This window comes from Coffea arabica, chromosome 7e (genome assembly GCF_036785885.1).
Source record: "Coffea arabica cultivar ET-39 chromosome 7e, Coffea Arabica ET-39 HiFi, whole genome shotgun sequence".
Classification (NCBI taxonomy): domain Eukaryota; kingdom Viridiplantae; phylum Streptophyta; class Magnoliopsida; order Gentianales; family Rubiaceae; genus Coffea; species Coffea arabica.
The window spans coordinates 2201038-2224575 of record NC_092323.1 but is presented as its reverse complement, the minus strand read 5'-3'; the positions used below and the strand labels follow the sequence as shown (position 1 = coordinate 2224575).

General features: G+C 38.7%; 5 protein-coding genes across 10 annotated transcripts; 2 read left to right on the top strand and 3 right to left on the bottom strand.

Annotated features, from left to right (window-relative positions):
- Positions 1-900: 900 nt before the first annotated feature.
- On the top strand, positions 901-3526 carry LOC113722944 (uncharacterized). The gene is made up of 4 exons (XM_027246183.2): positions 901-1912; positions 2077-2479; positions 2630-2740; positions 3024-3526. The coding sequence occupies exons 1-3, from the start codon at positions 1841-1843 to the stop codon at positions 2734-2736; spliced, it is 582 nt and encodes a 193-aa protein (XP_027101984.1). The 5' UTR covers positions 901-1840; the 3' UTR covers positions 2737-2740; positions 3024-3526.
- A 319-nt stretch (positions 3527-3845) lies between these two features.
- LOC113722943 (uncharacterized) lies at positions 3846-5014 on the bottom strand. The gene is made up of 2 exons (XM_072058858.1): positions 4934-5014; positions 3846-4627 (listed from the first exon to the last, which is right to left on the bottom strand). The coding sequence occupies exons 1-2, from the start codon at positions 4955-4957 to the stop codon at positions 3971-3973; spliced, it is 681 nt and encodes a 226-aa protein (XP_071914959.1). The 5' UTR covers positions 4958-5014; the 3' UTR covers positions 3846-3970.
- On the bottom strand, positions 4409-8645 carry LOC113722941 (cystinosin homolog). Of its 3 annotated transcripts, none has more exons than XM_027246181.2 (9): positions 8085-8645; positions 7784-7916; positions 7233-7322; positions 6914-7038; positions 6501-6543; positions 6190-6307; positions 6055-6104; positions 5423-5612; positions 4409-4627 (listed from the first exon to the last, which is right to left on the bottom strand). In XM_027246181.2, exons 1-8 carry the CDS (start codon positions 8213-8215, stop codon positions 5466-5468), a joined length of 837 nt encoding a protein of 278 aa, XP_027101982.1. In that variant the 5' UTR covers positions 8216-8645; the 3' UTR covers positions 4409-4627; positions 5423-5465. The 3 variants fall into 3 exon arrangements, with proteins under 3 accessions (XP_027101982.1, XP_027101983.1, XP_027101979.1); XM_027246182.2 differs by lacking the exon at positions 4409-4627 and adding an exon at positions 5117-5270; XM_027246178.2 differs by lacking the exon at positions 4409-4627 and having other exon boundaries at positions 5300-5612; positions 8085-8643.
- Positions 8646-10964: 2319 nt separating this feature from the next.
- Positions 10965-17252, top strand: LOC113722945 (uncharacterized). 2 transcript variants are annotated; one of them, XM_072060239.1, is made up of 6 exons: positions 10965-11593; positions 11767-11941; positions 12816-13093; positions 13182-13314; positions 13944-16159; positions 17032-17252. In XM_072060239.1, exons 1-4 carry the CDS (start codon positions 11102-11104, stop codon positions 13287-13289), a joined length of 1053 nt encoding a protein of 350 aa, XP_071916340.1. In that variant the 5' UTR covers positions 10965-11101; the 3' UTR covers positions 13290-13314; positions 13944-16159; positions 17032-17252. The 2 variants fall into 2 exon arrangements, with proteins under 2 accessions (XP_071916340.1, XP_027101985.2); XM_027246184.2 differs by having other exon boundaries at positions 10968-11593; positions 13939-16159.
- A 1045-nt stretch (positions 17253-18297) lies between these two features.
- LOC113722949 (zinc finger CCCH domain-containing protein 43) lies at positions 18298-22857 on the bottom strand. Of its 3 annotated transcripts, none has more exons than XM_027246191.2 (7): positions 22209-22857; positions 22020-22073; positions 21245-21361; positions 20836-20959; positions 20621-20760; positions 19229-19471; positions 18298-18785 (listed from the first exon to the last, which is right to left on the bottom strand). In XM_027246191.2, exons 1-7 carry the CDS (start codon positions 22536-22538, stop codon positions 18678-18680), a joined length of 1116 nt encoding a protein of 371 aa, XP_027101992.2. In that variant the 5' UTR covers positions 22539-22857; the 3' UTR covers positions 18298-18677. The 3 variants fall into 3 exon arrangements, with proteins under 3 accessions (XP_027101992.2, XP_027101990.2, XP_027101989.2); XM_027246189.2 differs by having other exon boundaries at positions 20621-20763; positions 22209-22855; XM_027246188.2 differs by having other exon boundaries at positions 20621-20959.
- Between the last annotated feature and the right edge of the window lie 681 nt (positions 22858-23538).

Sequence of the window (23538 nt, the reverse complement as noted above, 5' to 3'; positions counted from 1 at the left end):
TTCTCAAAATTAAGTGAGATAAATTATTTACTTATCAATTTATCATTTAATGTGATATACATTCAAATGTATCGAATTCAATAATGTAATAGATTCAAATTTTAGATTTCAGTTTTGGACTTTAATTTTATCAAATGCACCAGAAATCTTGGTTTCCTTAGATTGGCTCTATTAAATACTCTACCGCCACTTCAACCCAGGAAACATAAGTTAAAAAGAAAAAAAAGAAGATTGATCTCAAATTTATAAGTGCCTAAGGTTTTTTTTTTTTTTTTTTGCTTTATATTTTTCCTTAGAATTTGGTGTTTCCCTCTCCTTTTATTTTGTTTAATATGGCACATGTTTCACCAATTGCCAGTTGGTGTCATTGTTGAAACGAATAAATGTGTTATAGAGTAATATATATATATATATATAACTCTACATTCTCATGGAAATGGTTTACATAATTTAATCACATCTGTTGGAATTGAAATTGAGAAATCAGCCCTATAAATCACGGCTCACTGGTTTGGGATGAACAACGGCAGGGATTGGGTCGGAATGATCAAAGCTTTTTGCCTTCGACTCGTGAAACCTCCACCATGGACTGCTTTTATTGTAGTTTTCTCTGCTTCTGTTTGCTTTATTTTTTTCTCCATCTGTCTTGAAAGTAGGATACCATGCGAGTAGCTGCTCAAGGATCTTCCCACATTTGCTCTTTTTTTTTTTTTTTTTTGGATGGGAGGGAGGAGGGCTAGTGTTTCTCCTGTCCATCTCGATTATTTAGATCTTGTTTGAATTGTTATTTTTTTTCTGAAATTTTTTTTATATATTTTATGAATATATTTTTTAATTACCTTTTTACTTCATATACATTAAGTTACTGTGTAACATTTTCCTACAAAAGACTCGAAAAAAAAAAAAAAAAGGGCAATTTAAACGGGGCTCCTAACAGCTGAAGTGATGTTACAACAACTAGTGGTTCAGCCCGCTGACATTTGACTACAGGCTCTACAAACTCCAACAACAAACAAACTGGGGTTAAGTTCTTACCTTGATTTTGGAAGGATATACCAAATTTTAGGTGCATTTGAATTGAAGATTATTTGGGAATTCTTGTACTATCACTTCTTGTTTTTGTAATATAATGTATATAAAATAAATAATTGAAAAGACAAAAAATATTTTAAAAACAATACCAAAAGAAAAAAAAAGATTTCGGATAATGTAATCATAATAAGACATTACTCCTTATTACTACAATACAAAGTCAAGTTCAGGGGATCAAATAAATAAGACACCATAACCGACGCCAAGAACGAACCAGCACTGCACTTAGGGAGATGATTTCGAAAATTCGAACGTTAAAGACAGATACTTCATTAATTTCAAACAACAGAATGCGATGGGGCCCAGACCAATTTGAAAAAGACTCCAGACCATCTGGGCAAAAGGCATGCATGCCTTAGAAGTTAGAAGCTGAAGTCAGTAGTAAGTTGACAAAAGCAGCAGCCCCACCAAGGCAAAAAAGGGAAAAAAAAATTTGCCTGCCTTCTTCTTCTTTTTTGTGTACCTCTGCCGATCGCTGACCTCTAGTGCATGTGTGTTTTTGTGTCATATGTGGCTTAGCTTTCCACGCAACGTACTCTTTCAGCTTTTCATTTGAATTTCAAAATTTTACTGTTCCAGATTTAAAAAAGAAAAAAGAGAGATTAATTTCCCCAAGAGAAAAGAAAAAGATTAGAAGGGCAAAAAATTCAGAAGTTCAGATTTTTACTCAGCCCATCATCAGTAGCGTTGTGGCTGTGGGTTCGAACAAACTCAAACAGCAGCAGCAGCGGTCAGCCATTCTCTTATTATGGGAGATACAGCTTGTGTCATGCACCCATTCTCTTATGCTTCTTCTGCTATGTCCAATGAACTCAACCAGGTAAACACCCCCCCCCCCCCCCGCCCCGCATACTGCAATCTTTTTTTTTGGAGGTACCCTAAAAGCAGATAACAAAAGATTACAAAGTTTTTGGGGAGGGGCTCAAATGCAGGTTGTGATGAGCTTTTAAGATTGGATACACTTATGTATATATGCCATTGCAGGGGAATCCCATGCATGTTCTCGGGGAATCGGTTTCATTTGGGAGGTTCGTTTCAGAATCTTTAGCTTGGGAGAAATGGTCCACCTTCTCCCACAACCGGTATGTTGAAGAGGCCGAGAGGTATGCCCAGCCTGGTTCGGTTGCCCAGAAGAAGGCTTTCTTTGAAGCTCATTACAAGCGTATTGCCGCTAAAAAGGCCGCAGCTTTGCTTGAGCAAGCTAATGCCGCCGCAGAAGCTGAAAGCTTGGTTACTTCCCCCGATAACAGCGTACCTCACTCGCAGCCCCTCGCCTTGAATTCTACCCAACAATCACCGGAGCCTGAGGATCCAAAGCCTGAGTCCGTGATTGTCATCCTGGCTGCGAACCGCCAAAATTCAAATCATCGGAGTATTCATTTTAAAGGTTATACTCTATTCTTTTGTCCGGATTTCTCTCCTGCATTAGATAGATACTCGGAGTATTCATTTTTCTCAACTCTTTGGAGCATGCGCAGTTCCAAAACGCCAGCAAAGCCTTACTAGTAGTACTCAAGGGTCCCTTTGATTAATGCAGGAAAAAGCAGAATCGGAGCTGAGAAAATTGCGTCAAAGTTTTTGCTTCAAAGCTCGCCCTCTTCCAGAGTTCTACAAGGAACGGGAAACACAAAGCAGTCACACTAAAAAGGCATGTTATTGCACACACCTTTTGCTACATCTAGAATTAAATGTACCACATCTTCCGATTTTGAACTACAGAATCCAGTTGTCCGTTCTTCACCATTAAAGCCTTCATGTCAAAAGAACTTTTTCTCAGTTATTTTGTTTCCCCAAAATGTTTAGCCAATCCATAGAGCCAGCAGCAAAGCAAGTGTTAAAAAGTTAACTCACGGGAAGTTGAGCATCAAGCTTTCGAACTTTACGTGTCCATTTATTCCAAGTACTTTGCTATAACTTTCCACTTCTTGCAGAATCCAGTTACACAATCTCAGTCACCTAAACTGGGAAGAAAGCTCAGCTCCAGGACAATGCAAGGCACGATGCCAGTCTCACTTCCACCACCAGCAACCTCTTTAAACAAGAACGGCATATCCAAGCATGTTTCCGGGAAGAATGGTCGAACTGCTACTAGCTTCCCAGCTTCACGACCAGAAATCATCAACCATGAGAATGCATCCCCGAATATTCCGTATTGACGATTTAGTGGTCGGGCCTAATGCTTATTATAATCCATTAGAACCCCTCTAAGATGTAGTTTTCCAGAGCAGTAGCCATACGCAGAGTCTGTAAAATTTCATATCCGGACAGATTGAAATGTGCACATAAACTATGGTTGTGTTTCACTTAGCAGGCTAGCAGCAATGTACAAATTCTTCTGCGGAGGGTGGAAGGTTAAAGATCCAGTCATCCAAGACCCGTTCGATCTCAACAATGAGAGACCATGTAAAGATTTAAACAACACGCTTCTTTTGAAGAGGTAATGGGGCTTTTTATGTTCTATCTAGATCATAAGAGGCATGCGGCTTATCATTATTTTACTTTTAAGCTTTTGGAAGGGTGAGTTGACTTACAGACTTATTTAATCTCGTGCGACAAAAGCATCAAGGACGGTAGTATCCACCAACCGAACCGATAACTTGGGAGGGAGATAAAATTATTCGTCGCCAACAACATATGCCCTCCAGGAACTGGATTTTCGTGCACGAAATGGTAACAATTTTTTCTTTCTTTTTCTTTTTCAAATGGTCACAATTACTTGTACAATAATGCACAGGGTGGTCTTCCCCACAAAATAATAATAATAACAGCCATAACAATAATAAAATGTAAAGGGTGCATAATTACTTACAATCACATAGAAGCAACCATTAAGAATAATAAAAAGAGAGTGCTAGCAGAAGAAGGACTTGAAGCGACGTCAAATTTCTTCCACCAAACACCAACCTCCAATTTCATCATCTCCCTCCTCCTCCACCTGCTCCCACGCAAAACCCACGTCACAGAAGCTCATTTTTTCGTCGTCGTCGTCATCAAACTCATCCTGCAGCTCCCCAATAGCAACACCAGTTGATGCTGCAAGGGCAGAGTCAACTACCCAATCGGCTGGATGATGATGATGGCGACGATCAGCAGGACGGTAGTAATAATCGTAAACATCATCATCCCCATCATCAATTTCATCTCCAACATCATCACTGTAACAATCATTGGCCAAATGATCCAAAATCCCAGTGGCCGAAAACCCGGTAAAGTTGAACCCGGGCCTCGCATCCACGACCCGCCAAGTAACCAATCTGTAATTCGTAACAACATCGCACGACTTCAGCTTGTGAGTCCCTTTGGTCTTGTCCTTAGCTTTACCGGCGGGATGGAAGTGACAAGAAGCACACCTTGGGCGGCCGCACTTGCCCGTGAACTTGGAGCGGTTGGTAGGCTTTTGGGGCACCTTAGCAAAGCAACCAGCCGTGGAGGTTGATTCCAGCCGGCTGGGGGGCTGCCTCGGCCTCCAAGGTGAGGAAATGATGGGGTGGGTTTGGACCATGCCGTGTTGACGCCCCTCCCTCTTCATGGCTGCCTGAACGAACGAATGAATGAATGAATTTGATGGATGTGAAAATCAGCAGCAAATGGGGACTGGGATGAGGATGGCCAGGCTTCTTGTTATATAGTACTACCAGTTTCGTTTGGTACGAGACTTGCATAACGTGGTGGGATTACAATTATTTATATTCCACTCTTTCTTTCGTTTTACCTTTCCTTTAGTTAAATGAAGTTGGGAGTTGCGAGGAAGATGGCTAGAAAACTTGGGAAGGAAGGCGATTGCTTCGTCAACTGTGAAAAGTACGTGTAAGCCAAGGTTTTTTTAGGCGGTCATACATACCGAAAGTGACACCTCACACCTCATATTGTTTTTGGCTGATTTGGATTTGTTTTCTCTTATTTCCTTCGTAGAGGGGTAAAGGGTCTCCTGTGAGTTTGGAAGAACACATCAATGCCCGTTTCCTTCGGATATTCTTTGATCCGCTGAATAAAAATCATATTATTGACAAGCAAAAAAAACATATGATGTAATCTAATAATAGTAGTAAAACGAACTTTTCTAGTGCTATACGTGTATGATGTATTTCATATATGTATGTATCTTCTGGCAGCTAATAGACTTTAGAGTTGTTTTTAACGAGTCCTCCGTTTGCAAATGCCTGTCAGATCATCAAGTGCTGTAAAAGAGATTACCACCAGCCACCAGTTAATAACCTTGTTTTATTCAGCAGCCAGAAGCATAGCGGAGGAGGGACGGAATTTAATTACATCTCAACAGGAATAGATGCTAAGTCCAATTTAACAATAATAAAATGTCGCGATACAGAACCTGTTTTACAGCTGGAGAGTGTTCGAAAATGAATGTGCGTCAGTCATACATTGTCAGAATGTGCGTTTTCGGAGGATTCAATTAATGGCTCCTTGCTAACCACATCAAGTTTAGGAGGTGAAGCCTTCTGCTTGGATGGGTAGAGCACGTAGTGTTGCAGGATGAAGAGAATGTCAAAGAAAATGGACACCTGCTTGGTCAATTCCAGCAGACCAAAAGAAAAATAATTAGTACGATTCAAGTACAAAATGAGATTATGAGGACCCAAGCATTTTATGTTTTATGCAGATTTAGAAAATCAAACGAACACATTTACTGTTTCAAACAAGGTCGAACCTGCACATATTCCATTTTTATCCAAATTTTCTTGCTTAATTAATTGCTGATCACAGCAGTTAACAGAACGAAGAGACATCCTGATCACAAGTTTTTCGTCTTCTGGGACTCAACGTGAAAGTGAAAGACAGTTCAGTCATTATTATGAAAGGGGAAGCTGGCTTTCTTCATGCCAGCACAGGATTTCATCTTTCTAAAAGAAGGCCGAGGGTTGTTGAAACTTGAAGGAAGATCGATAAAAACAGCAAAAAAATTACGATGAAGCTCAAAATTGTCAGAGAGAAAAAAGTCCATACCAAGGACAGCAGAGTCTTGCCTATGTTTCCGTAGAAATTCACCCAGGATTCTGACAGAAACATGGACAAAACATAGTTAGGCATTGCATTACAAATCCCCAGATAGATCCGAATAATCCTATTCACGAGTCTTACTCTGATCAATGGATTGCACGGCCATTTGTGCATAGTTGGTCACACCACCAAGCAAATCAAGCAAAATGTTGCCAATGCTCCACCCAATGGTGCTCTTCCTTTTGAAATTCATAACAGCCTAAGTTACACAGCAAGTCACCCATGAGAAAAATAAAAAATAATGACATCCTTTAGAAACTGAAAAGCATCAAAGGCACCCAGTAAGCTTGGGGTATTAAAGAACGGACACGGTTTCACTAAATCCTAACTTAAGCCGAAGTACATGTAGTTAATATTGGACAATTCCAAAGATAGCCAGCCGTAGGAATAACCTGAGGAATGTATTTGATGACTGTCATGACAACTTGCACTGTGCTGCACACACAGTAGAAACAAAAGGTAAAAAGGTCACCACAATCATGGTAGCACCATTAAAAGGTAATCTTTTTAACCAAATATCATAGCCAAGAACAGCAGCATCAGTTCACAACGATTACGGATGGATGAGGACTTCATCAACAGACCATTCCTCCATAGCTCCGTAAAACAAGTCCAGCAAGATTTTCAACACTTTTAACAAAAAAAATATGCACCCTATCCCATCTTAATGCAAAATTAACCAAGGCCTAGATATTAACCCTGATCAGAAAGTGAATCTGTTCTCTCTTAAAGGCAGGCCAGCAACATTGGCTTCATTTAAGTTAAAAAGAGAAGTACAGGAATGGAGTAAAACAGCACATCTTACTTGAAGCACGACACCAGCCAAAGCCACTTCTTGTGGGGAACTGCTACAAAAACACAGACTGCAGCAGCTAACCAAGCTGCTGCGACAATCGCGGTTGCAGTTTTAGAAACCTTTTGATGTCCACGCTGGAAAAGAACAGAATTTGGGAAACCGGGGGTGTAGGGTTAAGTGACAGCTATATGAATTGATACAAGTACTCAATGGCAGTCTAAGTTACAATGCAAACACTATTTCAGAAAATTACGCGCAAATTTTCCTGTTTCCAGTCATCTTTTAAAACATGCAGCAGGAAGCATCAAAGAAGGATTTAAGTAGTCACCTCGTAGATTGCAATCTGGAACAAGGTAAACACAGTTAGCAGAACCGCATGGGCTGAGAAGGCTACGTCATTGGCAGCCACTGGAATCATCTGCAATAGACCAATCAAGGAATAAGATCAAGTAAAGGGTTAGAGCAGTACTGCATCCACTCGTCACTGTACTGATTCGACCTTGCACGAGGAATACTAGCACAAGCACAAAATACTTAAAAGCTCACGTTGCATATAGCTGTTAATGACGGGAGTGAGTAGACAAGAAAATCAAATTTACCCTCCACAAGAAGAGGAATAACCAGGAGGATAACACGTGATTAGTTCAGAGCACAGATCTGTTTGGCTTATTTATCAAGATTTGAAAAGAATTATCCTTTGAAATTGAAAGTGAATTCATGATCGGAAGAGGCACGTGATCATAATGCTTAAAACTAAAATACGTTTAACTGAATCAAGGGTATTCATGAATCCAGCAGGACCCAAGACCTCCACCTTCGCATAAACACGTTACTAAATGGGGGAAAGGGAAAAAAAAAAGACAGAAGGAAAGAAAGAACCTGATCAAAGCCAAATTTTTGATGGTACTGGCGTTGAACAGCAGAACTGAAGAAGAGGGAAGCGTTGTAGATGAGATAGGAAGAGTGCTTGGTGAGATTCAACAGCACGAAATCAAAATTCAAGCCCACAACGCTGCACAACACCGCCGACCAAAATACAGAGTCCAGTGGTTTTATTTAGCAGACGGCCCCAGCAAAAGAAAATATTACTAATTAGTATTCACGATGAAACGTGAAGGGTGAAAATTGGTGGAGAGGAAAGCGGAAAGCTAAAAATGGTATTGGCGGGGTTGGGGGGAACCTTTTACGCCGGAAGTTCAAGATGACTTGGGGATAGAAGCTGATAGACCACGATGCAAACGCAATCCATCCCAGAAGAGCATGCAACACTTGCAGTGGAGTTGAATTCCAAGAAGACCCCTGCCCAGCCATCTTCCTCTCTTTCCCCTCTTCCTCTTATCTACTCTTACGGAGTATTTATTACACACAAAGAATTCCAATCTCTGGAGCCGTTGCTCTTTTCTGTCTTGCAAGAGACGGGAAATCTTTGAGCAATTCTCAGTCACCACTCACTTAGCAGTTCATTTCTTTTTTTTTTTGGGGTCAAAACCAGCAGTTCGTTATCGAATACTAGTGCTCGAAAAGGAAAGGGAAGTATCAGAAACTGATGAATTTGGCTCACAGAAAGCGCTGTGCGTCAATGGAATAAAAGGAAAGAGTTGGAACAGGGAGTGGGAACGGAAAGGCTCGTTAAATCTACCGGCATAAGACGTGACTCAAGCAGTACGAGTCCCAACGGTGATAGGGTCCCACTCCCATGCCAACAGGGGCAAACATCGTGGAATAGTGAATGCCGAAGAATGAACGTTGCCCCGGTTGCCGTCTCAATTCGTGTGCATAGTTCTAGACTCCATAACCACGTACAGGTGACAAAAAAGGGAAAATTGTTTAAAAAGTTGGTAACGTTTTGCTTTTGTTAAATGAAATGAATTTTTTTTTCCTCACTTCTAAATTGTCTTTACATCTCTCCAAAAATTAAGTTGATCAAACTTTTTTCCAACCTAATATTTTGATCTTTTTTTCCAACCAAATTTTTTTTATGTGTAAGAAGGTCAAATCCCATTTATAATTAAATAAAATCAATTGACTCACATTCATTTTTTACCTTGGGAAAAAAATTTGAAGTTAGATAAATTACCCCACTTATATTCATTTTTGCCTCTGTATCTAAACAAGTGAGATCTAAACCTTTTGCACCTTAAAGAGACGATGACTCACATCACATAGTGGATTTAGGTTAAAAACAGTCGAAAATCTAGGCCAAAATCAAAATTTGGCTGACCTGATTTTATAAGAGATATAGAGTCAATACTTTAAAAGTGAAGTATGAAAAAATTAATTTAACAAGATGTGAAGTAGGGGTGGGTAAAAATATCCAACCACTCAAAAATCTGATAAATTCGATCCGAAAAATAGGATATCTGATCTGATTTTTCTTAGCGGGACAGTTGAGGGATACCCGCAAAAAATGGAAACAGACACGGATCAGAAAAATAAAAATCCGCGGATACCCGATCCGCAGGCTATATTATATAAATATTAAAAAATTAGGAATCATTTTATAATTTTATAATTTTTAATCCTAAGTGTAAGTGAAGTGGCTCACAGCCTCATTTTCTAATATCATATGATCTGCCTCTCCTCATATTTTCTGAAGAAAGCGAATATTCTTGGTGAAATTTGAATCAAATGAATAAAATGAAGAAAAATTTGTGAAACTTTATCACAAAAATTGCTCATCCCTTTAATTCTTTTCATTTTTATTCTACCTCCATCGATATTTCCTACAAACTTTTCATCAATTCAATCAAAGATTTGTGTTTGGAGTTCCAATTTTCTTTTAGCTAGATAATTAAAACATTTGTGTCTTCCATTTATTTATTTATTTGATTTATTTTATTGCGATTATGTCTCTTAAATTTGTCTCTTTAATCTTAGTTCAAGAAATTTATTTTTCTTTTTCATCACCTTTAATGTCATAAGGTCTATTTCAAAGATGTAAGGAAGTTGGGGAAGATTTTTCAAGCTTAATTTGGTTATACTTTCTCCAAAAATAATTAACTCTATTCAATTCTTTTCCAGACTTGATTCCATAATCAACTCATTTTGGATGCAGTCTTGTACCATAACATCCTTAAGGTAGTTGGGGAAGTTGTTAGATACTTATTATTCTTGTGTTTGTTGTGTTGTAGTGGATGAAATGTGTGAGAATGGTGATGTACTCAAAATTATCATGAAACTTCTTTTTGTCTATTAGATATTATAATTATAGTGTGTACTAAATTTTTGAGATCGATTTGATTGTTGGATGAAATGTGTGAGAATGGTGATGTATGAATTTTGATTACAATATCTCTACAAATTTTAATGGAAAGCATGTTTTTTAATGAAAAACATGTTGATATTAAAGGCGGGTAGCTTATAAACCGCCATTTTCTTTTTCGAATACCCGAGTAACGGGTACCCGAAGACATTAGGAACCGGATTAGGGTTACAAAATGGCTGATCCGATATATTAGGGTCGGGTCAGCCAAATTATATTAGGGATGGGTATCCAACTCGTGCCCACCCCTAATGTGGAGTATTAAAAATATCAATAGAGTAACTCCATTTCCATACCTAGAGGGATATACTTCCCCGTTTATTTTTGTTTTGTTTAAGATAGCGGCAACATGGGGAAAGCTTTTCGTTTATGCAGTTTTAGAGTAGTGACGTTAAGTTGGCTTTGACATGGAACCGTAACCAATGCTTTTAATTCAGACTTTGGTCTCTATTGTTTCTGTATAAAGGCTTTGCGGCTAATAAATTGAAGTGAACAAAAATGGTCATTCTTAAAAAAAAAAACAAAAATGATCATTAAAAATAGTTTGCGTCATTAAAAATAATTTTGCTCCGGATTTTTTTCATTTCTTATTCTCAATTCTTTACACTTGCATGCTGCGGCTCTCTTAAATAATTCGACGTTTTTTAGTTCATTTATTTGACTAGTTTTCCGTGACAACACGCAATCTTGACAATTTTATGTGACACTCTTCTTCATTAATTTGTATTATTATTTTTTTGAAGAACACTACTCTTCTTCGTTAATTTGACCATTTTTTGTTCTAACGCACATACTTTGGATCAGCCCAATAAAAGGAGCCCAGTCAAATTTCTTCACCGTCAGCCCATCTGTTGTTATCGCCTGCCTGTACTTGTCTCACGCACGCACACGCAGCGGTGGTGAGGTGAGGGTTGCCAAGAGTTAAAGAGAAAAAAATGGCCTCTGCAATGGTGCTGAGGAAAACCCCTAAAACCCTTCACTACTACTCCTATGCCCTCAGAACCCTACCTTCCGAACTCCGCCAGCTCAGCGGTGTCGCCACCGCTGGGAAACCCCAACCCCAATCCAAACCCGAGCACGCAGATCCATCATCGTCATCATCCTTCACCTTCTCATCGGACGAAAATGCAAATGCGTCGCGGACCAAGACTAACGAGGAGGAGGATCCCATCTATGTGAAAGGCCTTAAGACGACGGCGTCGTCTTCATCCTCACAATCAGATTCGGTGAGCATGCCCATGTCGTTCATGACGGGATCAATTGTGGGAAAGAGATTTTACCAGAACGTGAGCACCAGAAAAGCTGATGATGGAAATGGGTGGACAGTGATGCTTGATTATAGAACCCTTAAATCCCCTTCTAAGAGACCCCTTAAGTGCCCCACCCCTGCTCTTGCTATGGCTGTTGCTGCTGAATGGGACTATCAGGTGCTTCCGTCTTCATCAATTTCCTTCTTTTAGAATTCCAATTCATTCTTTTTTTTTCCTTTTTCTGGCCACAGTTTGGATTCTTGTGGTGATTCTTTACTCTATTTTTGTCGAATAAAAAGAATTAGCAATTTTTGTTTGAATTTACAGAATAGTATATTGTTGTATTGTAGCAAACAGATGGAATTAGGCCCTTTACAATGCCACTCATGAAACTTGCATGCACTGCATTGGAAAGAGTTCGACTTACTCGACCCAAGGTCATTGAGAATTTGATGAAGAAATTCCATCAGGATTTGGTCTTCTGTCGAGCTCCAGCAGACAATGATCTCACCAAGGGTGTTTTCGGTAGGTGCCTTCTTTTCTTATCTCCCTCTATGTGTGAATTTCTGAGTGCACATTCCTTGTTGTCTTGCCTTTGCCCGATTCGCATAACAGGGTGAGATTTGTTGATTACTAACTTATATTTCATGACTAGCTTTTATTCTTCAATCACTCCTCGTCAACCTCTTCCTGGTCGTAATAAATGCAATTGCCAAACTATTCCTATGTGCTCATCTTCTGCCTCCCAAGAACAAGAAGCAAGGCAAACATACGAGGAATAAGGCAACATAAGTACAAACAACAGTATCACTGTAATGCAATACATAGTCATATTCAAGAATGTATTGACTTTTTTAACCACAACATTTGAATTTGTTTTACTCAATCATTACTATTCGGCCTCTCTTAATGCTAGTTGGCACTTCAATACATAGACCTGTTCTGCTTTGAGTCAGGATGCCATCATGTACATGATGCTTCATAAATGGTCTATGGGAAAGTGGTTGGTGTTTGCTTTTTGCCTTGGAATCTCATCCATCCTCAGACAATTGCAGAATGTTTCTGATGACCAATTTTCACTGTTTAAATAAAGGAAGATTTATGGCCTGGAATTTTCAGCTACATATTAGTAATGAAATGGATCAAGTGTTCAGGAAAACATTGTCGTCAGAATTTTTTGAAAGTTTTATGATGATTTGCTGCTTATAACATATGTAAGAAGCTATGTCTGAACATGAGGATGAATCCTTATTGCTTCAATCAAGTAAATGCCCTTTATATTCTCCCTTTCTTTGGACAAATGTGAAATGTTTTCATTTCATGCACTTAGTTTTGATTTAGCATCTTCCTTTCAGCAGTGAAAACTATTGAGTTTCTTCATTGTCCACATAATTTGTAGAACGTCAAGTTGAGAAGATTGACCCTTTGCTTAAATGGTTGGAATCAGAGTTTGGGTATAAACCTGTCATATATTCCAGTTTCTTTGGTGGTAAGCAGGAAGAAGGTCTGGTAACTGCCATTGAAGGCCTGCTCAAAAGGACAAATGATTGTGAACTGGCTGCAATTGATGCAATTGCTGCTGCTGCTCATTCTGTAGTTATTGCCATTGGAATCTTTCGTGGTAGATTGAATATTGAGGAGGCCATTGAGCTTATTAGACTAGAAGAAGATTTACAGGTTCTAGTTCATGTTGTTTTTTCATCCTCTTGCATCTCTTCCAAATATTCTTAGTACCTCAAGTTGTTGCTTTATGATGTTTTTGCAGGTAGACAGCTGGGGTCTGGTTGAAGGTGGACATGATGTTGATATTGCGGATCTTAAAGTTCAAGTTGCATCTGCTGCTGTTTTCCTTGGACTTTGTAGGAGGAAATGACTTCTGTATGCTTTTTCACTTATAAGTAAGTGTGTATTTTTTTTAAATTGCTTTCGCTTTTTCATGTGTTGTTTCATCAATACTGCACCAAAAAAAAAAAAAAAGGCTTATACTGCTACTGATCTTTTTAGCATCTGACTGGACAAAATTAGTAAAGATAACACAAACCATAAATCTGAATGTATCGAAGTGCTTCTTTGACTGGAATGCATGTACACTTGGAGAAGTTGAATTATTTAAATGTTGATTTTTGTTCTGTTCCTTTTGTGCATTTGCACAACATAAATGTTCGATTTCCAAAAGATATCCTGGTGAATTACTGTGCTGCATGTTTGCTTGGTGAATTATTGTGCTGCATGTTAGCTTGAGTTGCTAACCTTCTTAATTGTGCATTTCCAGTTTGGCCTCTCAAAGAGTACAAGCATATTTACCATAACCTTTCCTCGTTCTGCAGCTAGTTACTGTTTATCCTTAAGAATCATTTCAACTTCCTGCTACCTTGATGTTTCTTTACACCTTGAAATGGTAATAGGATGATACGTGCAAGATGATTGTGCAACTTTCATGCAGAATCAATAAAAAGTTAAAAACATATATGATTTATACAAAAATAAGGTCGATTAATCTGCAAATATTTTTTCTGTTCCAGGGCAGACATGCTACCCTTGCCCTCTGTCATTCCCTTTCCCCAAATAGAAAGAGAACAATCGGAGGAAGGGGGGGGGGTGTTCAAGAACTTAGTTTCAGCTCATGGAATGAAGAAGAAGTTGCACGTTGCTGTTCCACAGGATCATCTGATTTCCTGAAGCGTGATGCTTTTGAGCAACATGATATATTAGTAGTATTGAGACATTTAGAGCGCATTACATCATGATATGAGAAGTTAAGGCCCTTCTTTGCAGCATTGCACACACACTGGCGGCTGTTCTCTGATGTCGCAATAACAACAGGCTGTGTCACAGTTATTGTTGCATCCTAGTGAAAAGAACGATAGACATATATGGTTGGTCCTTTTTTATCCTTTAATAGAATGTAGATCTAAAGAGTGAGAGAATTAGTCCCATTACCTGTCACGGTAACATATGGAGGTGATGCTAGAAGTAGAAGGTTTGGGAGAAACCTACGCCCATGGCTTGCTTGGACTGCAAAAGTCAATGCCTGAGTAAAGACCATTAAAACCAGAAAAGTAAGTATTACCCGCTGCTCCATTGTTTTAGCAGGAAAAACCAGGGTGCTTTTGAGGTTGGTTGGTTTTCGAGGGTTTTCACTCAGTAGAGCTCTCTTATATAAGATCCTGTGCAGAGGTTTTCAGCAGATCTAATGCAATTGATGTGACACTAATAAACTATGAGCTTGTGTCTTAGAATATCCTGCCGTTTGTTATGTTGGGGATCACACAGCCAGTATGTAGGCATAAAAGTCTTCATGTGCCAATCTTTTGTCTCGGCTCACTATCGTAGTAAAAAGGGGCCATATTGATTGCGTGAGAACAAATATATTTATCCTCGCGTGCGTGAAACCTATGGGTTGTGCATGGCGAGCATAATAATGAACTTGTACCCCTAGCACTGGTTCCCAATTCCACTTGCTAGACCCGGTTGTGAAGTTCTTGGTACAGTTTACTGAAGCTTCAAAACTGGTTGCTTGGAGATCACCTCGATGATTGGTTTGGTTCTGTATCAACCAATTGCTAATCTGATGGCGTTAGTACATTAACTAACGAGTAGATTAATCAATTACTCCGTGGCCAGTGGCCTAATAAGCCAACGCAGTAGTTGTAATTTCTACTTCAAAGAGCTGACGAGTATTATATTCTTCCGCGTACGGGCCAGAATGCTTCCCAGAATCCCGAGCAACCAAGTCCATTACGTAAACATCCTAAAAATGTAGGAATATATATGCAGAGAAACTGAAATCACACGATTGCCTAATTGTAAGTCTAGCACTAAATTCGTAAGAAAAAGGATAATAGAATAGCGTTACCAGCTTGCTTTCCTGCCACGGAGTAATGACTGATGATTGAAGCAATAGATGATCATGCTCAAAATAAAGCTTTTGGGCATGGAGGAGGGCTGCAGGGCCGAGATAGGACTCGGGGTTCCACAAGACAACGGGGGCAGGAAGTGCTACAGAGGACGTATTCATGCTTCCCATCCAGCGCAGTCCCATACCTCTTGGACTTTGGTATTACCTCTTGAACTTTTCCTCTTCAGCCACGGCTCAATGGGCTTGTATTCTGATTATGATAGGAGTATAGAGAAATCAACTAACGTATTGATAAAACTGAAATCTGAATAAATAAGGGACTGGATTGTTAAGTAATAAAATCTTAATATTTGAGTGCACTCTATATTAAGCGATAAGTAAGTAGTTAATCATTTATTATTTTAAATAAGTTTTGTCTAAATAATTTATAGTCATTTAATTATTTAAAATATTTTATTTTTTGTTATTAAACATGTAGGTCTGAACATATTAAGATTTGAATTCATTAAATTGAATTATCGAACATTGACCTTTGATTTACGTGACATACAACTGTACAACAAGGAACCGCGAGGCCTTGCCAAATAGACTGTATAAATGAGACGTTTAATTAACAGGCTGGATTGTTTGTATATCTATTAGTTAGGTGGATCAACTTCATACGTCCCCCTACCCATTGTTGTCTTTCCATTCCCCACATTTGCCAACGGCGCTTCCTATCCTTTAGCACCCATTTTCTTCATCTTCTCCACCACACCACGCTGCTCCACCTCCTCTCATCCCTTCCCATCCCTCTATCCCTCTTCCCTTCTATCTCTTTCCAAGTCCGCTTGCTCATCCTTTTCCATCACAGCTCCTGCCCAATCCCCGCCTTGACGATGTCGGTAAGTTTTTTACGTTTTATAATCCTTTTTTTTTTGCCCTTTTGGCTACATTTTTTAAAATCTTCCTCTCGAATATCATGGTTTTGCTTTGTCATCATCTATGATTTTGGTTAGTACAAAGCCGGTTTAATCACGTTGGAGGGCCAACCGATTATCAATCCTGGCGTTTCATTTTCTCTGTTGGTTAGAGCTAGTAGTTTTTGCATGATTACGAATTCACATCAGTTCTTTTATGTTTTCACCGCAAGCCCCCATGTCAGCCCAGGTGACTTTCTTGGTGGTACGCATAAAATGTCGATTTTTCATTTGAAAAAGAAGAAATTAAAGAATTTGTTGGGAAGCAAAATCCTCGTAATGTCTTCAATTTTATCTATCTATTAGAAATCCTGAAAACAATTGCATGGTGAATTCTTGAAAGAAGCACGATCATGCTAAAAAAGAAAAAAAGAAAAAAAGTTGTCCTCTTTATTTTCGGGGCTCGTATAAGGTCCTCATTTATTTGCTGCAGTTATTACACCATACGTCCGCTTGGTTGTGTTAGTCTTGAACCATGCTATGATAAAGTGCTCTGCTCTTGTACTAGGTTCAGTATAACAATTCTACAATGGAGCTTTATTTCTTGTGCAATTTGCTTTTTCTTCTTCCTCAAACAGCAGTCTATTGATATAAGCCCATTTACATACTAAAAGAAAAAGAAAAAAAAATTGTAGTGCATAAGAGATTAGCCTATATAGTATTTGCTATTATCGCGGGAAGAACATTAACTTGTTGCAAAGGAGCGCCAAATCTTAGGTTGTTTGTACTCGGCATGCCTCACAGTAGATTGATCATAAATATGGTCGTGTTATAGTGGAAAACTCACTGTCTACAAGGTCTGATTTATGTACAGCAGGAGAAGGGTCGGCCATTGCCAAAGTTCGGCGAGTGGGATGTGAACAATCCGGCATCAGCTGATGGATTTACAGTCATATTTGCCAAGGCTAGGGACGAGAAGAAAGCTACCGGGACAGCAGCCGGTGGCAACAAAGGACAAAATTTGGACCATGCATCTCGGCCAGCAGAACCAACGGATCAGCAGTCCCCCACCACCACGGTACTGATGCTTCTTTTAAATCTCCAGTCCAAACTGCGCGTGCATGTTCCATAAGCATAAGATTAGAGATTTTACAATTTTTTTTTTGGGGTGTGTTTCTTTCCGGTGATGCAGAAGAAATGGTTTTGTTGCTTCTGAGGCTCGATGCTGCTTTTGAAGCTCTGAATCTGTCAAACGCATGGCGTCAATTGATTTCAGCAGATTACCATTACGTAGTTGGCAAGGAGGCCGAATGTAAGGCGCTTGTACATTTAACCAGCGGCCTCATCTGAATCTTATTACCATTTTGTTATGTCTCCATGTTCCCCCAGCATGTATCATGCTGGGGAAGAGGTGACAGGAACAATTTAGATACACCTTCTCGTCTCTTTGCCTATGCAAACTTTATGGCTTCTAAATGGCCTTTTCTTTAGACTATAAATTTATTAAAAAAAAAAAAAATCAGAGGCTAAAAACTGTAGTGCCAGCAGCAATAAATGGACTCGAGGAATCTGTAAATGAAGCACATGGTTTGCATCATGTCCCCACATAGCAAATGTTATATACTGTATAGGCTCATTCGGGTTTTGGGCATGTTTTATCTCCAACATTTTTGTACTTTTGTACGAGCAACCTGACATGACTTCCAGAAAAAGGTTTGATTAGTGACTCGAACTGAATACATCTAAAATTTGAATGATTTTACTCCTCGGTGAATATCATGGGACTACATGACAGCGCGCCCGGCCCTGGCTCCCAACTAAGCCCTTCAAAACAAAGAAATAGAACACCTAAAGGACAAGCAGAATAAGAGGGTCAAATACAACCAACAAAGACACTTAATCCCTCCGTCAAAACATGACATAACTAATTTTGAACTCGTGAATTTTTAAGTTCAATATGCAGGTAGGGATGTCCCATTTGATCGTAGGAACCCTCCCAACAGTGATATGTGGATCAAATTTAAGTCAAGAACCACCTGTCTCAGCCTCTGGTCAGTCACCAGAACAAGTAAACAAGATACTTATGGTCGAGGAACTCTGCGCTTTTGACATAAGAATAAAAAGGAAGAATATGCTATTAGCTCTTCTAAATGGTAGGATAAAAAAAGTCAAAATACTACATTGAGTCCTTGTATATTTCTTAACCAGAAGATTTTCATCTCCAACATATTTTCCTTGCAAAATCATACCCCATTTGCTTCCTGCTATTCTTACAATTAGGGTAGTATATAGAGTAATGAAAACTGCACTAAAAAATGCCTGTCCTACGCAAAACTCGCCCTAGCTAAGGTCTATCAGGAGATCAAAAGGGGTAACAGCGGTCATTAAAACTTGATGTCATTTTTTGTTTTGTTGGGGAGTTGAGAATGTACTGCAACCTGCCTAAACCTAACCATTACTGCATCCAAGATCCAGCATCATAACCAGATGGTTCTGAAGATGGTCAATCCTTGAACGTTGACAAATTAGGATGTACTGGATGGTCAAACAGGCATACACGGCCAAATTTGCAGATGCCAAAACGTTCATAATGCCGGCATATATTTCTGCCCTGCACCAGTTTATAGAGGTTGTGAGTAATCATGATCACGAAACCTTTAAGAAAATGAAATGTCTAAAATTTTTGTGCATCATAGGAGGACTACTTAGGAATGAAAGTACATAGTGACCACTAGTCCAGACAAAACTGTAGCACTACTCATCCAAAATGCAATCTCTTCTCTTGCACAAAGATGACAGCAGCATATTAAAAAGTGTGTTTTCATATTCAATATCCACTAACTAATTTGTTTAAGTCAGATTAAAGAAAATATAGAGATTCCATAGGTATACATAGAAGCTTGTAAAGGTCTCAAAGCTTTCAGCATGAACTTCCAACTTTTGGCCCAATATTACTCATGGACTTTCACATGTCATGGTCCATAGAGAAACTCCAAAGTGATCAGTTACAAGTCACTAAACTTAAATGATTGCAAGAAAAAGCTTTGAACGTACAGGTCTAAGAGGAAGGCCTTTCTCACTCAGAATGCATGTAGGCTGGCCCTTTGGATGGTGAAACCGACATGCAGACTTAAATTTACAGTCCCCAGTTTTCATGAAGTAAGCACATTCAGGTTGACCAGGTCGTTCAGGAAATTCTTCAACTTGCACAGGAATATCTTGCTCCAGCATATCTGCTCTAGCTGCTCCAGAAACTAGATAAGTGTTCCTGCTCCTTTGTTGAGGCACTTCTTCAGCCTATGTTAATGATAAATAAAAAGTATCAGAACAAGGTACATTGTACAACTTGAAGCAGATTTGACACAGAAGGCACATATTAGCAACAATGATGGATGTAGCAGTAGATAGGGATGAAAGAGGCAACAGATATTAAAACTGGATCCTCAAATATACCCAAAAAACAAAAGCTCCAGTCTTCAAGTTTGTGTTTCCAGTCCACTGCTTTTTTTTTAGCTCATGCTGGTCTTGCTTGGGGATAATTCTCTCACAACACAATCTAGGAAAAGAAAAAATAGAAGCGGGTAGAAAAAGTATCTATTAAGACTCTTGAATTCTGGGTAGACAAATACACGCAGGGATGCATGGGAGATAAAGGGTATGATGGTGTGAGGATGGTTTCCAAGGTAACCTAGGACAAAAAGAAGCAAAGTAAAAAAAAGTTTATTACCTTTGTCCAGATAATCACACATAGAACTATATACTCTTACACAAGCATATGCAGGGAGACAAATAATGGATCATTATTGGTCTTAGGATAACCATCCATAAAAATATAAAATAAACTACAACTGGCACAGAAGATATATCATATTTCCTTGGTGTCCAATTGCAAGAAGTTCGAATATACAAAGACTAGCCAAATTCCACAGTCAGAAAACATAATGAACAAAAGAGCAAGACATCCCAATATGCAACACTGCAGGATGTATATCTTGCAATATTCAGTAGTAAGACATACACACATAAGAAAACTCAGTAAACTTCATAACATACAGCCATAAAGATGATAGAAATTGAGTCACAAGAAGTTCATGTTGATGATAAAGTCGCTGCTGAAAACACCATTGAAGTTGGAATTAGACAATATAGAAACATTTATCTGCCCTAAAATGCCTAAATACTAGGAATTATGTGGCTAAGACATGTACAAGTAGTTACACAATGAAATTTTAAAAAGCACGGAGAGGGGGAAGCGGGGAGGAAAAAAAAAAAAAGCAGGCTCCCAAGGTTACGAGAAAAGATGCAATAGATTTCAACCAAAATCATCAAAAAATTACTGCCAAAATTAGCAGATTCTGATATAAAAATTAGAATGAGAAAAGGCAAAAGGACATAAAGAATAGCTGAAAGTAAACAACAACAGGGAATGGCAAAAACCATGAATACCTGACACTCGTTGAATTCAGAATGCCCATGCATCCATTGAGGAACTGAATTCGCAATCGTATGAGATGAATAGTCATTTCGGTAGGAAAGAGTACTCGACAAGGGACGTGTAGACCAAGGTACTTGATTTGGTTGGGATGCTTCTGACAGATGCAGTGGAGCAGAGTCAATGCTTGGGCTTCCCAAAGAATGAGCCGAATGTCTAATAGGCTTACCATTCAGAGATGATTTCTGGAGGTCCAGTCCTCCCATTGATGAAGGTTCAGGATGGTGAAACACACACCGAGTTCCATATCCACAAGAACCGTTGCGCATGTAGTAGGGACATTCTTTCCCTCCCTATACCAAAAAGAAAAAAAAAAATCTAAATCAAATTCCGAAAAGAAACTTCAATTTATTATCCTTATCAATTCCGAAAAGAAACTTCAATTTATTGTCCTTATCAATTCCGAAAAGAAACTTCAATTTATGACTCAACAAACTTTATTATCCTTATCAATAATTACAAGAAGGATATGCAGACAGCAACAAAAAAATTTTACATGATCTTGCAACTACTTATGGAATATAAAAGACAAAAAGAGTTACTAGAGATTTTCCCAAGAATCTGGATTGCAATATTACCAATCGCATTGGCAAACCAAGAAAGTTAAACTTTGGAGCTGCAACTTGAGACTCCTTTTTAGAGTGACTGTATCTACAAGCTTCACCATATTTGCAACCTCCTGCTGTTGAGTAATACTGCAAAATTTAGAAGACAGCAACTCAATCACAAATTCAGACGGAATTGTGCAAAATAACAACAGAAGCCAGAGTGTGAAAGCACAGATGGTAATTTACCAAGATTTTGGGTTAATAGTAGAGAATAATAATCACTAATAAAAGACATCTCAACAGCACTGTCACTACATATAAACATCTAAATTTAATTGAATGTCTCTGAATCAGGTAGATCCAATGCCACCAAATAAGAGGGTAAGATGCAAAGATCATCGATTACATTGTCAAGCGATTCAAGATTACATTATTGGTTAGTAGAGAACTCCAGCATAAAAACTGGAAAATTAATCTATAAAGCATCAAGAAAACAAGCCTATCATATAAAACCTGCTGCTGCGTCTTGTAATTTTGACAGTTAATCAACATTTTAGTTAACTAAAATCAGAAAAAATATTGTTCAACAAGGCAGGGAAACAATGTCCTAACATATTCAATCCAACCATTTCACCGAATCGACTCCTCGAATACTCTTCCACCGATTTGCACTTACAAGGCAATAACTCCAACTAAAATCAAGCTAGTCTAAATTTTCAGCTTATGTTAAGAAAAGACATCATTCCATCCCTAGAAGCACAAAACAAAAGAAATAAGAAAACATGAAAACTCCAGAGGTTTCAACCTTGCATTCAATTTGACCGGCATTATCTGAGCTCCAGTCCTTGTCCTTAACAACCTGGAATACAGAATCATCAAATCAATAGAGCGTGAAATAAGCCGCACATAAAATTTATCAAAACTCAAAAAAAAAAAAGGGCGGCCTGGTCGCCCAGCAAAGAGTCCATAAAACCTAGTAAAATGGTCATAATACCAGACTAGTCTTCTTAACAGGGTGATTGAATTTGCAGGTGAGTCCAAACTTGCAGATTCCGGTTCTGACGTAATGAGGGCAATCTCCGGCGTAGGGTCGCAACGGAAGGCGCTGGGGACCACCGGAGTCATTGTGTGCAGAGTTCAACCCTCCTCGGTTATCATTGTCGAAGGAGTTTAGGCCAACATTTTGGAACTTGGCAACTAAGGCTCGCTCAGTTTGCGAGTTTAAGCCGGAGGATGAAAACCCTAGCTCGGTCTCCTGGGCCTGGCGTTTGAGTTGCGAAGTGGTTATATTTATACTGACGTGGTCGTCTTCATAGGTTCCCATCTTCCTCAGCAGAAATGGACAACAGACTGAGCAGCGGAGGCAACCTCAACAAGTGAATGAGGAGTGACAGTATGACACTACTGTGACAAAAGTGCCACTGCCAGCCACCGAAAAGGTGAAAAGGCGGAAAGGCCAAAAAGCGAAAACCCTCCCCACCACTCCCTCGCCACCGCCGAAGTTTCGCCACTACCAAAATCCCCTCCGGTTTCTCTCTGTCACCTCAGGCAGCCGGACGGGACCAAATTTACTACTGCTGCTGCTACAGTACTACTCTTTTTTTGGAATAAAACATTTTTACTTTCCATTTTTTAAAAAAAAAATGATTTCCAATTAAAAATTTTTAGTAATATTTTTAGCCGCTCTTGTTTTCTATTTATTTCGCAGTAGCATCACGTTACAAGCACTGCTACACCAGGCGATACTAACAAAAAATTTTGAATTGCATTTTACATTTTTGGTCAATTACTAATAGTTAGTCACAATTAACTTAAAAAATATTTGCAAATTCATGTCTTTCACGGACCGCAGACAATAATACATCCTGCAAAGTAAAGTAATTAATGAACACTACTAGTTTTACATTTTATTGATCGCGGGTTGTTTTTAACTTTTTATGTATTCACCACACACAATTATTCACTAAGCTTTTATTTTCTTTTGCATTATAAGTATATTTGTTGGAGCAATCCCGCGTATCAATGGCAAGCTAAAAACAATTGAAAATCTCTCTGTCATTACTCCTATTGCTAGTTCCACTTGTCACTTATCCCGCGATGGTAAAAATAAATAAATTAATTAATTAATTAATTAATCTTATATACACTGATGGTATATACGCTATCAGTGTCGGATGAATGATAATTATATAAAATTTAAATTTAAATTTAAATTTTAACTTTTGATAATATATACACTGTCAGTATATATAAAATTAACTCTAAATAAACAACATATAACAACTTACATAAACATGATATTTGACATAAATATAGAAGTGTCG

What these genes read in the sequence shown, in the direction of transcription:
- LOC113722944 (XM_027246183.2), top strand. Translation starts at nt 1,841, where the DNA reads ATGGGAGATACAGCTTGTGTCATGCACCCATTCTCTTATGCTTCTTCT. An exon ending in TGTCCAATGAACTCAACCAG is followed by an intron (nt 1,913 to 2,076) that starts GTAAACACCCCC and finishes ATGCCATTGCAG; the next exon opens with GGGAATCCCATGCATGTTCT. An exon ending in TCGGAGTATTCATTTTAAAG is followed by an intron (nt 2,480 to 2,629) that starts GTTATACTCTAT and finishes TGATTAATGCAG; the next exon opens with GAAAAAGCAGAATCGGAGCT.
- LOC113722943 (XM_072058858.1), bottom strand. Translation starts at nt 4,957, where the DNA reads ATGAGGTGTGAGGTGTCACTTTCG. An exon ending in GGTGTGAGGTGTCACTTTCG is followed by an intron (nt 4,628 to 4,933) that starts GTATGTATGACC and finishes TCGTTCGTTCAG; the next exon opens with GCAGCCATGAAGAGGGAGGG.
- LOC113722941 (XM_027246181.2), bottom strand. Translation starts at nt 8,215, where the DNA reads ATGGCTGGGCAGGGGTCTTCTTGGAATTCAACTCCACTGCAAGTGTTG. An exon ending in TGGCTGGTGTCGTGCTTCAA is followed by an intron (nt 6,544 to 6,913) that starts GTAAGATGTGCT and finishes CTGTGTGTGCAG; the next exon opens with CACAGTGCAAGTTGTCATGA. An exon ending in CGTGCAATCCATTGATCAGA is followed by an intron (nt 6,105 to 6,189) that starts GTAAGACTCGTG and finishes TGTTTCTGTCAG; the next exon opens with AATCCTGGGTGAATTTCTAC.
- LOC113722945 (XM_072060239.1), top strand. Translation starts at nt 11,102, where the DNA reads ATGGCCTCTGCAATGGTGCTGAGGAAAACCCCTAAAACCCTTCACTAC. An exon ending in TCTCACCAAGGGTGTTTTCG is followed by an intron (nt 11,942 to 12,815) that starts GTAGGTGCCTTC and finishes CATAATTTGTAG; the next exon opens with AACGTCAAGTTGAGAAGATT. An exon ending in GACTAGAAGAAGATTTACAG is followed by an intron (nt 13,094 to 13,181) that starts GTTCTAGTTCAT and finishes ATGTTTTTGCAG; the next exon opens with GTAGACAGCTGGGGTCTGGT.
- LOC113722949 (XM_027246188.2), bottom strand. Translation starts at nt 22,538, where the DNA reads ATGGGAACCTATGAAGACGACCACGTCAGTATAAATATAACCACTTCG. An exon ending in CCGGTCAAATTGAATGCAAG is followed by an intron (nt 21,362 to 22,019) that starts GTTGAAACCTCT and finishes TAAATTTTGCAG; the next exon opens with TATTACTCAACAGCAGGAGG. An exon ending in TTGGTTTGCCAATGCGATTG is followed by an intron (nt 20,960 to 21,244) that starts GTAATATTGCAA and finishes TTTTTGGTATAG; the next exon opens with GGAGGGAAAGAATGTCCCTA.